At 40.2% G+C, this 11,478-nt stretch overlaps 1 protein-coding gene across 1 annotated transcript; it reads left to right on the top strand.

Annotated features, from left to right (window-relative positions):
• BSND (barttin CLCNK type accessory subunit beta) lies at nt 1–7,935 on the top strand. The gene is given in 4 exon segments (XM_089518677.1): nt 1–177; nt 1,760–1,854; nt 5,929–6,186; nt 7,500–7,935. Coding segments are annotated over 4 exon segments (966 nt in total).
• Nucleotides 7,936–11,478: the final 3,543 nt, after the last annotated feature.

Below are 11,478 nucleotides of genomic sequence, written 5' to 3' on the forward strand. Positions count from 1 at the left end.
ATGGATGAAAATAAAACCTTTCGCTATGGACTCATCGTTGTGGGGTTCTTTCTGGTGATGATTGGCATGTTCATCATGAGTGTAGAGAAACCTCAGATCTACATCACTTTCTGCACTCTGGGAGCCTTGACCATAGTAATCGGGATCATTTGGAGTATGTGCCAGTGCTACCCAAAGGTAGGGAACAAATCTTTCTTTCTTTTTTAAAAAAGGTGACCTCAACAAATGATATCCTCTCTTCTCTCTCTCTTCATACTTTATATATGATTCTTGTCTCCAAAAAGAATTCCCAAGCTATTGGAAGTTTTAGGTAATTTTTAAGATACTGGCTGGCATCCTAGTGGTGTCTTATGCATGTGAGAGTTCACCTGCACATGCATTTTCTATTTTTTTGGCTAAAGTTTATATACGTGGAGCTACACACATGGTGCCATTGTACAATAGTTGTGCCATTGCACTATAGTTGTAATGACATTGATTTCATGGATGAGCAATTTGCACAATGTGCAATTTGGTTGTGCAACATCATTGGTTTATATCAAAGTGGCATAGCATAAATGAGGCATAACTGTGAAAATGCTAAGATAACGGTAAAAAAGCATTCATGCCCAAATGGCTTTAAAAATGCCTCAAGATCTTTTTAAAAAGTAACTTTTATAAATAGCTAAAAAAATCAGTATGCAAAGGGATCTTGCAGTCCCTTTGACTCTAACTGTGTGAAGGAAGTTGCTGCATAAGCTTTCATAGACTTAGTCTAGTTCCTCAGATGTCAAGTCTACGAAAGCATATGTTACAACTTCTTTCAATCTTAAATGTACTACAAGATACCTTTGCATACCAATATTCTAGACTAACACAGCTATGCCTCTGAAGTCTAGCTAGAAAATGTTACTCATTCTACCAATAAAGTAATTAATTCCCACTTACCAGGACCTTGTTTTAAAAAGGGGGAAATGTAACTTGGAAGTGTTATTTCCAAGCTTTGATTTGTGCACAGGTTCCAATTTGACTGAAACAGCAGCAGGAAAGATGGTGCTCTACTCTTTATTCCATACATTATTACATTTGCTTCCACAAATTTTGATGACCTTGCAGAGAAAGGGACAAATGTGTGTGTGTGTGTTATGTCAGTGAAGGGGGGACTCTTCCTTACTGCTGCTAATCCACTTGCCTCCTCTGTCTTGGCCTCATCCACATTCCTGTCCAGAGGGAGAGTGCAAGCCAATGGAGGATGCTGATATCTGTACCAGGGTGGGTAAAGTGCAGACCTCCAGATATTGTTGAACTGAGGCTCCCAGCAATCCTTACCATTGGCTGTGTTGTCCTGGTATTCTAGATGTTGTAATCCAGCAACATCAGGATGGCCACATAATTCTCATACCTGGTCAATATTCTTACAGTTGCTTGCATACTCAAAAACAACAAATCCACAGGCTGCAACAGCAAGAAGGAAGCACAAGAGGGACAAGAAATTCTGTGTGTGGGAAAGTGTGGAAAAGGCGCACCATGTATGCTGTCTTAAGTTCTTTGGAGGAAAGGCAGGGTTTACAGTTAACTAACAAATAATAAATTGGCAGTGAGTCCCCGGCAGCTATGAAGGTCTTGACAGGTGCCCATCAATGCTACCCATTCCATGTGGAAGTGAACACAAGTCAAAGTGTGCAGCTATGTGCATGTGTCAAACGTACCCCAAGAAAGCTATGCCCCCCTACTTTGTTCAGTTCAGCCAACTCCCCTAACTTCTCCCCTTTCCCCCCAGGTCAGAATTGTTTCTGTTTATTCAGAGTCGGAGAAGTTCCTTGTAAAAAAGCCTAGTACTTCATGCGTTGAAAATGAGATTCCTGAGAAGAGTAGGTACGTATATCTAAGAAAACCAGACTTGTAGGCTTCCACTCAACAGTATGTAATCTTCTTTTTAATTAGAATGCTAATCAGCAGTACATAGCATAAACTGTGTTCCTAGGGGGACAAGGTCACTCTCTGGAAAGTTTGGCATGAGAAAATGAATTACTTGAAATGTTATGTCTATTTAAAGCTAAAGAAGCACAAGAAAAGCACCATCTTGCTCATTATTTTTAAGATACAGAACAACATTGGAGACCAAAGTTCAGGAAAGATAAAGGATGATCTTCTGGCTGCAACATTTAGCCTCATTTCAGTGTCTTGGCCTTCTATATATATCATCTCATCCAGCAAATACCGATATTGGAAATTTTTTACTTTTCCCAGAACCTCTCAGTTACCTTTTTGGGATTTTTGTCCAAAAAGTAGCTTTTTCAAGCTCAAAGAAAAGTTGGCCCATGACAAAATAAATAACAAACAAAATAACAATTCCTGATATGTTGGATTACAAATCCTCGAATATTCCTTGCCGTCCAGAATTCAAGGAGTTATAGTGGGTTGAGGAAGTTATATTGGTTAGGGAAGGGTAGTTTGTTTGTTTGTTGAATCCGTTTCTTACTTTTCCACCAGGTCTGGGGTGTAAGGTGGCTTACAACATAATTTAGCAAAAGGTTCTAGTAAAAACACAATAAATTAGACCTATTGAACTACAAATGAAATGAATTATAATAGTTTATGGCCCTCCTAATAATAAATACGAACTGAAATATTAAAAAGTCTGGTACATCTATTTAAATCCTCTGAGCATAACAGGCAATCAGTTGTTCAAAGACTGCCTGAACAGAAAGGCTTTTGCCTGCTGGCAGAAGAACAGCAAGGAGGGGTCTACCATAACCTGATTTGGAAGGGAGTTCTAGAATTTGGTAATGGCCATCAGGAAAGCCCTCTCTTGTGTCCTTACCAAAAGCACGTCATACCCTCCAGCATTTTACAGATTAAAACTGGGACGCCTGTGGCCAAGCAGAATCAGTGTGTGGTCAAGATGGCAGAAGTTATTAATTAGATAGAACAGACAAGCTATGAGAGACTACAGCAGTTTGCTTTTACTAGAATCTACTGAGAAGGGTAAGATTCTATCCCTTCCTTCCTCCAAGGCTGACTCAATGCAGTGCAAACTACTTTTGCTCTTTGAAATAAGTTTGCACCACTGTTCATAAGCCAAGGCAAAAGAAAGAAAGTGGGAGGAGGAAAGACAAATTGGAGCATTATTAAGGCAGTTGAGAAAGTGGGACAACAGAAGATTAATCAGGATTGTCCATGCCAAATCAGGACAGCTGGAAAGTATGGTGCTTCTGAAGTTGATAGAACCTACAGAAGGCATCTATATTCTAAAATTACTATTTTCTAGAATGCCTGGAACCATGGTGTTAAGGGCTTTTATATGTTTTAATTACCGCTTTGAATTGTGCCTAGAAATAGACTGGCAGCCAGCAAAGATGTTGAAATGAGAAATGTTCCTTGTAACCAGCTTGGGTCAGTAGTTGGTTTGCAGCATTTTGGACCAGCTTCAGTTTCCTTCAAGTCTTAAAAGGCAACCCCATGTAGACCATTTTACAAAACAGGATGCTACTAAGGCATGTATATGTCACCAAGGCAATATTATACATCTCCCAGAATGGTTCATTTGGTGCATTAACTTTAACTGGTCAAGTGCACTTCCAGTTTCCTTAGTAGCCTGGGCATCCAGGCTCAGGATTGAATCCAAGGGCCCATGTACGCTATGAAATAACCCAGTGTGGAACACAGGTTATTTCATAGGCATTCATACTCCCCATGACTGCACTTGGTGCAGTGTGTGGTGGAGCAGCCCCAAAAACCCCTTTATACGGTGTATTTGACACCAGGTCAACTAGTGAGTTTTTTGTGGCATCACAATGATCTGGATCTTTGGTAATGAGAACTCACTACTGAAGAGATCCAGATCACAAGGGGCCATTTTGAAAATGGAGGTGCCTCCATTTTCAAAATGATCTGGTGCCTTTTCCTCCTCCCTTCTCTTCCTCCCCACCATCTGCCACTGCTGTGCTTCCTTTCTTTCCCTTGTCCTCCTTTCTCTCCCTCCTCCTCCTCCTTCTCTTCCTCTTCCTCTCTCCGTCCCCCACCTCCTGCCACAATCAAATCTCTTGTGGCACTTTATCCCTATTGCCCCCACCCCGAGAATGGCAACAGGGATAAAATGCCATAAAGACATTCAATTGTGGCAAACATAGTGGGAACTTCGATCTGGTATGAGATCCCTGAGGAGACCCAGCTCTCCTCGCTACAAAAAAGTAAGTGTGAATGCCCACCCAGGAGTAGACCCAAACTGCAAACCTGCATCTTTGGGGAGTGTAAGCCCATCTTACTGATTTCCTGATTTCCCATTTTGACTCTTTTTTGGATACAGACAGAAAGTAAAAAATATTTTCATCATCAGCTTACTGGTGGCACTGATCCCAAATCTCTGGATAACATCTCCCAGAATTTCAAGTGAATAATGTGGATGAGGGTCTGGGGGTGGAGTGGAGATAGAGCCATGTGCAACTCCACAGTTCAACAGCCAGAGCATCTACATTGGCCCTAAGAACAACAGCTCCCTTGCTCTCATCTCTCAGATATGTGAAAACTACAACTGTCCAATCAAGATAAATTGTTCGCCAAAATAATCTTCCCTGTCTTCTGTCCACCAGCTGAAATCCAGTGCTCCCTTTTCAGTGCCTCTCAACTGAATACTGAGCAAGGGTAAGAGGATAGCCTGTTGTATATATTCCAGTAAGCCATTAATTTTCTGATTTAAGACTTTGACAGCCCTTACTGTCCTAAATCCTATTGTTAGTCCAAGTACAGTAGACCCACTGAATCAATGGAAGCTTGGGAAGTCAACACTATGTAAGTTCCATTGATTCAGTGAGTTTAGCCTAAGTGGGACTAGCAATAAGATTAAGGACACTGTGGATTAGTCCTCCCCCAGACAGACATGTTTTCTTGCTCAAATGTGTGATTTTAAATCAGTGTGTCTTAAATGGATGTCTTTCAATAGGGCTAGGGTGGACCAATCTTTCATAAATCTGTTTCATGGTAAGTTTTTGGATAGAGGAGTCCTTTCATGTATCCTAATGTAACTTCTAGACAGGGTCCATCATTGTTCAGGTTTGGCTTAATGGGACCTATAGTGGCACATCTCTCCATCCCAGCACAGTTTCTGGCTTTAGGACTCTGATGGAGAAAGGAGAAGATCCCCATTTAAGGGTTTGTTTTGAATGTTAACATATTGGTGAGTGAATTTGCTTTATCTATAGCCTCTAATTCATTTTGGCCACCTTCTTCATTAACTCATTAGAGGAGCAATTTCTATACAATGGGCTCAGTACCGTAGTATATAACATGACCCTGTGTCCTGTGCTATGAAGATTGTACTCCATGAGTACGAAAATCTTTGGCCTTTTGTATGTTGATGAATTATTATGCCCATCATGCCTTATCATTAGTCAAGATGGCTACAATTCTTGGCAAATGGAGTTCAACATCTCTGGAGTGGAAGAGATTCTAGAGCCCTGCTCTGTTTGAACGTCTGCGAGAGGACAGTCTTCTGTGTGAGGCATCCTCTGTTTGAGATAACCAGTCCAAGATATATCCAACCCAACTCTGGTATGAAGACAGAGAACCTTATGGGAAGGTTCTGCATTAAACTGAAACCAGATTGGCTCAAAAATATGAAGTCATGCAGATTTCTGAATCACTAGTTAATTATCTTCTTCTCCTGTAATGAAAAGGAACAGGATTACAAATAAACGACCCTTTCATACTACATAATTAGAGCACTATAATTTCCATTTTAACTGCCATGGAAACATCCTATGGAATCCTGGGATCTGCAGTTGTTAAGAATTCTCTGCTAGATAGAGCTCTAGTGTGGCATAAAAATACAAACTCCAGGATTCTATAGGAGGTTGTCATGACACTAAAAGTAGGATATAGCACTATAACTGTGTAGTGTGAAAAGGTCCCAGGAGAAGTGGTATCCCACTAATGCTTGTATTTGTGCAGTTCACAGACACCTTATACCAGCTTGAAAGAATCTGAAGCCTATGAGAAAAGCCTGCCATCTTATGAACAGGTCCAGAAGACTGTGGCAAGCCCTGCAGAACACTTGGGAGTCCTCTCTACCCCAGTCCCACAAATCAAGGCAGGAGGATGTATCCAGCCTTTTGTCCAGGCTAAAGCAGAGGTCCACAGGAATTCAGAGTGTGATGGAGATACTTGCAAGGATCCAGAATCACAGAGGGGAGCAACAAAGTTGCACTTGTGAGTAGCTCTTGTAATTTGCCCTGAGGCAGTGTTGCATTATATACCACTTCCTTATGTCCACTTTCCCTTTCAGTTGTTTCTGTTATATACTCTGCAGACATGCAAAGATTCATAGTTAATCCCACTCTAAAGTTGTAATATATAGACATAATGGATAAAATATTTTTATATGTCACAACTTTAGAATTGGATTAACATTCTCATTCCCATTATATGTTCAAAGATGTTCAAACTTCAGACTGGACTAGCTTCTACCACAACTTATACTTTGATGCATAGATAGGCAGGCAGGCAGACAGACAGACAGCTGGCACCTCAGATGTCAGTATGCCTTAGAATTTGCTCCAGATTTTAGTCCAAATTCTTGGCAAGATTCCTGGTGCCACTGGTATGAAGCCACCAGCCACTAGTGGATATGTTTTCTGGAAATCAAGGGCAAACAGAATAGCTTACTAGGTTTTCAGAGACCAGAGCTAATGTGATACTATGGGATGCTCATAAACATCTCGACAGCTGATGTCAAGGTTTACACACAAAATAAATAAAATGCAAACTACTTTAGAGAAATGTAGGATTGGTATATCTGCGGGATAAATTTCACATCCAACATATGAACAGGAAGGGGGTGATGGGAGTTTTAATCCAAATTATCTAGAAGGCATTATGTTGAAGAAGTCTCAGGTAAGGTACTATGATTTTGAGGGAAGATGTGAATTCAGTGTAATGATCCTCTTCTAGACATTCTACAAAGAAGTTTGTATTTGTGTAGTTTCCAGTCACAACTGATTATATAGACAGTCAAGTGTGCATAAACATTAGGCAACACTAATTTATTTGGATACTAGTTTAGAACAAAACAATAGCTGGATTTCACAGTTGTAGAACGCTGTTTTTCCTGACCTTAAAAAATTGAACTGGCGTGCCTAACTGCAAATAATTTGGAAACCTAAAGTTCTCCTTTGGTTTTTAGTGAAGAGATTACAGTTGTGAGAAATTGTAACATTAAAGGTGCCGGCACTTTACAAGACCAAGGAATGATAGTGGTAGAATTAGTTGTCCTCTAGTTAGAGTCTTGCCTCTCTTTGGGGATGGGAGAGTGTAAAATATATCAAATGTTGGTGATGAACTGGCAAGAACAAGGTTTTTAAACTAGCCCGAGAAATGAATCTGGTCATTCCAGAACCAAAGGTGTTCCGGCAAAAGTCTAACATCTATTCTGCTTGGTTTACTGTAAACTCTCCAGTGGAAACACAAAACAGCTGAGCAAGCAGCATTGGCAACCATGACCTTCAATTTTTTTTTAATTCCAGCCAATTTAAGAAGTCCCAAAGCCAAGCACCACTAGCTTCACTCCAAGAAGAAATGGATACCTCTTCAATGGAATCTACTTCCAACAGTCCATTTCTACAGAGGTGGAAAAGTGCCCCAAATACTGTGTTTCCAACAACAGAAAGCCAGCTCAGATTCCAACTTCCTTGCTATGAAGATTTTGCCTTGATTGATTCTGTGATGATGGAAAGTCAGGGCTGGAGCAATGGTGAGATGATGGCACCAAACCAATGCCATTGCTCTGTTCCTGCCACAGCAAGAGATGGAACTTTGGCCAAGTCAGTACCTGGGCTACTGGAACACCATGTCATACAGAAAGTGGAAGAAGATGATATGTTCTATGGAATCAAAGAGGGCCCAGGAGATGTCCTCATATCTGTTGATGCTGCCCTTGAACTGAAATAAATTAAGCACTAAAGGGGATGGTGGGATAAGTAAAACTTCTGAAGGGTCCACATTGTTCACAGAAGTCCAAATTCAGAAAAGAATGAAACAGGGAGGTGGTTCAGCTAGTCAAGTCAACAACAGTGGGAGAGTGAGCAATGGGAGAAAAAGAGGAAATTGATGCCCAAACATTTTTGTTTTTTGCAGATTTGAAAGGAGAGATGGGAAGAATAAATAATGGAATAGAACCAAAGCAGAAAAAAGGGGGGGAAAACAGAAAAGAATGCAGAGGGAGCTGTACCTATTCACAATCCAAGGAGAGGACAGAACACTATACTCTCATAGTGCTATTATTCCACTTCTTGGCAAGATTCCTGGTGCCACTGGTATGAAGCAACATCCTATGGAATCCTGGGCATTGCTGTTTAGAGAGGTGTATTTAGAATTCTCAGTCAGAGAGCTCTTGGGCCTCACTAAACTACAAACCCCAGAATTCCACAGAAAGTCAAAGTGAAATATAGTGCTATAACATTGCAGTGTGATAAGGACCTTAGTCTATACATACATGAAATCCCAAAGTGCTGTAAGCAGCTCTTATTCCAAAGACACGCAATGCATTTTGAGGAAAGTTCTGTCCTCTGGAGCATGTATATGCATGTATTTCATCTAGATCGATCTATCTATCTATCTATCTATCTATCTATCTATCTATCTATCTATCTATCATCTCCAGCCATCCACCTGTCTCTCTGTCTGTCTTTTTCTCTCTTATTATACACCTTGACAAAGACCACTTGCTCTAAACATACTGAGGAATCAAAACAATATTCAGCAGTATGTAGGCATACCACCACCAATTATTATTATTATTATTATTATTATTATTTGTATGCCACTTTTTCACAAAGGAATCAAAGCAAATTCCAACAGTATAAATAAAACATCAAACAATTAAAAATTACAATTAAAAAACTCCCAGACCCCAACCTCCCCCCAGTCCAAGACAGCCCAACGTGTGACCCATTAAGTCAAACCCAGTCCATTACCACAGAAGCTCAGCAAATCTTCTGGTTTTGCTCTCTTCTTTCACTGCAAAAATGGAGCAAGTATTGCCATGTACTTAACATCCTACAGTGCAATTGCTCATGGGTTCTCTTTGGATTGGTGTATCATGAGGATCGTGTGAACATACCCTCTCCCATTTTTGTACTTTAGCCGTAGCCAAAGTTCTGTCTCTTCTTCACTGGCAAATACCCTAGCACAAGGGCAGGCACCTGTGGGCCTCAAGATATTTCTGGACTTTAACTCCTATAATTCCTCATAATTGACTATAGTGGGCTAGGAATCAATGGGTTTTTTGATCAAAACATCTGGAGGACAACAATTTGCATACCCTATAAGATGTTGTTAAGTTGGCAAAAAAAGATGGCTGTCAACACATTCTATAGGTGAGAACATTTGTATTTCACTGAATAAGGAAATGATACCAACCAGGTGTGTATGCGCCTAATTAACTGGTGTCTCTTGAAGAGACCCACCCCATTTCTTTAAGGAATGTTGATCTTGCCATAAATCACACTATAGACATATTATTGTAGGATTAGGCATTTGGACAGGAGAAGGCTAATGAAGCAAGATGTACAGGCGAAGACCCCTACTGTGTTTTTTCCTGTGGACATGTGGTTGGCTGGGCACTGTGTGAACAGAATACTGGACTATATACCCATTTAATCCAGTATAACTCTTCGGCTTTTACATATTTAAAGTCAGTTTGATCTAGATCATCTTTTCTGGGAGAGATTCCTCAATGGAATCTACTTTGGAAAACATGGACCTTCCTTAACTATTCTGAAGAGCATGTTTTCCCCTCCCTACCCACAATTTAGGAATGATAATGTAATCTAGGTGTCAGTAGGGTGGGGACACAGGATGCTGGTGTGGAGTGGAATAGCGAGGAAGAAGAAGACAACTGAATGTGAGGCTTTGTAAATATTTTTCTGAAAACCATCTGGTGTGGGAGAGTATATCTAGCTTTGTGATGTTGCTTCACCACATATGTTCAGTTTGTATATTTTTAAATAAATTAAAATATTACACAAAATACTGGAGCTTCTCATTGTCTGAAAGAAGGCAAGTATAACAAAAGAGGACATTTTCCTGCAGGGAGATGTGAGACCTGTAGGCTATCTTGGGATCAAAGCTTGGAAACTCCAGTTCTGGCTGTAGGATTATGAGATTTGCTTTGTAAAAGATTTCTTTTCCAATTTCTGGTTAGGACTTCATGCATCTTTCCAGGGGGAAATGGTTATCTTTTAAATTGTTTTAAGTAAACTTTAATGATGACTTTTCACATGTTTTTATTTACCTGTGCTTTTTATCAGTATCTCTTTTAATTTTTGCAAACCACTGTGAATCCTAATTCTGAGGGGAAACATGGAGCAACAATGAGAACAAGAAGACAATGGAATGAAGTACTCTCAGAATGCATGAATTTTAGAATGTTTGATTCCAGTGTATGAAATAGTCCCACACTCTAAGAACATCTTGTCTGCTCCTTCATCTATTTGTGAGATTGCAGGTTCGATTGATATCTGAGAAATATTTTGGACAGTGCTCGGTCATGGCTGATTTTGAGACAATAACTTTGCATGGCCCTTCCAGTCCTAAGTTTTTATTTTTATTTTTCTAAGCATGAAACCAGATGAGTACACTGGCATGCTTCCCACCCTACTACTCTTTCAATAAACAGAACACCCCTTCCCAAAATATCTTCCAGTTTCTTTCCAGCATCCAATGGAAGAAGAAACCTTCCCTTGTATTGTTGTGGGGAGGAACAAGGCTGAGATTCTACACTGCTTCAATTAGTGTAGATATCCATGTGGAAGTTATATTACACAACATCTATAATGAAAATCAGCATAGTGCACTAGATCAGTGATAAGTGAGCATGGCTAACAACCCACTGTGCAGTTGCAATGCACAATGCTCAAAAGTGATACATACAGACAATGCATATTCACCTCTGTCTAATGTACTACCATGTGTACAACAGTCTTGCGTATGAAATTCTAATTATACCACTGTCAGTTGAATATAATGGTTATGCTTTGTCCAGAAAAAAAATTGTTTTTTGCATGTGCAGCACAACCTACGCCCGTGTAAATCACTAACAAGTTGCTAGCCACTGTGTGCATCTCAAAATACAGTTTTTTTTCTCTCCACCTACTCTGCACATTTTGGGGCACAAAAAATAACAAGACACATATTTCTTAAAAGCTCTCTAAAACAATGGTGGATTAGTATTATTTGGACCTACAAAATTGGTTAGAAAGCTTTCAAAGTCCTTTTGGGTAGATGCCCAGATGGCTCACCACCCACGCTTCATTGATTAGCATGATCTTGTGTGAGCAGCTGACAGGCAAACAGCAGCCAGACTGGAGGCTGATTGTATGCCCTCAGCACCTTTGCTTTTAAGGTCCTGATTTCTGCTCCAATTCATGCCTTTTGGCTACTGGAGGTCAGCTTTCTGTGCTAGAAAATCTGGAGTGATTTTCTGTTGGCATCTGATGCCTGCCA

This window comes from Sceloporus occidentalis, unplaced genomic scaffold (genome assembly GCF_023333645.1).
Source record: "Sceloporus occidentalis isolate IW3139 unplaced genomic scaffold, rSceOcc1.0.p SCAF_3, whole genome shotgun sequence".
In the NCBI taxonomy this organism is placed as follows: Eukaryota; Metazoa; Chordata; class Lepidosauria; order Squamata; family Phrynosomatidae; genus Sceloporus; species Sceloporus occidentalis.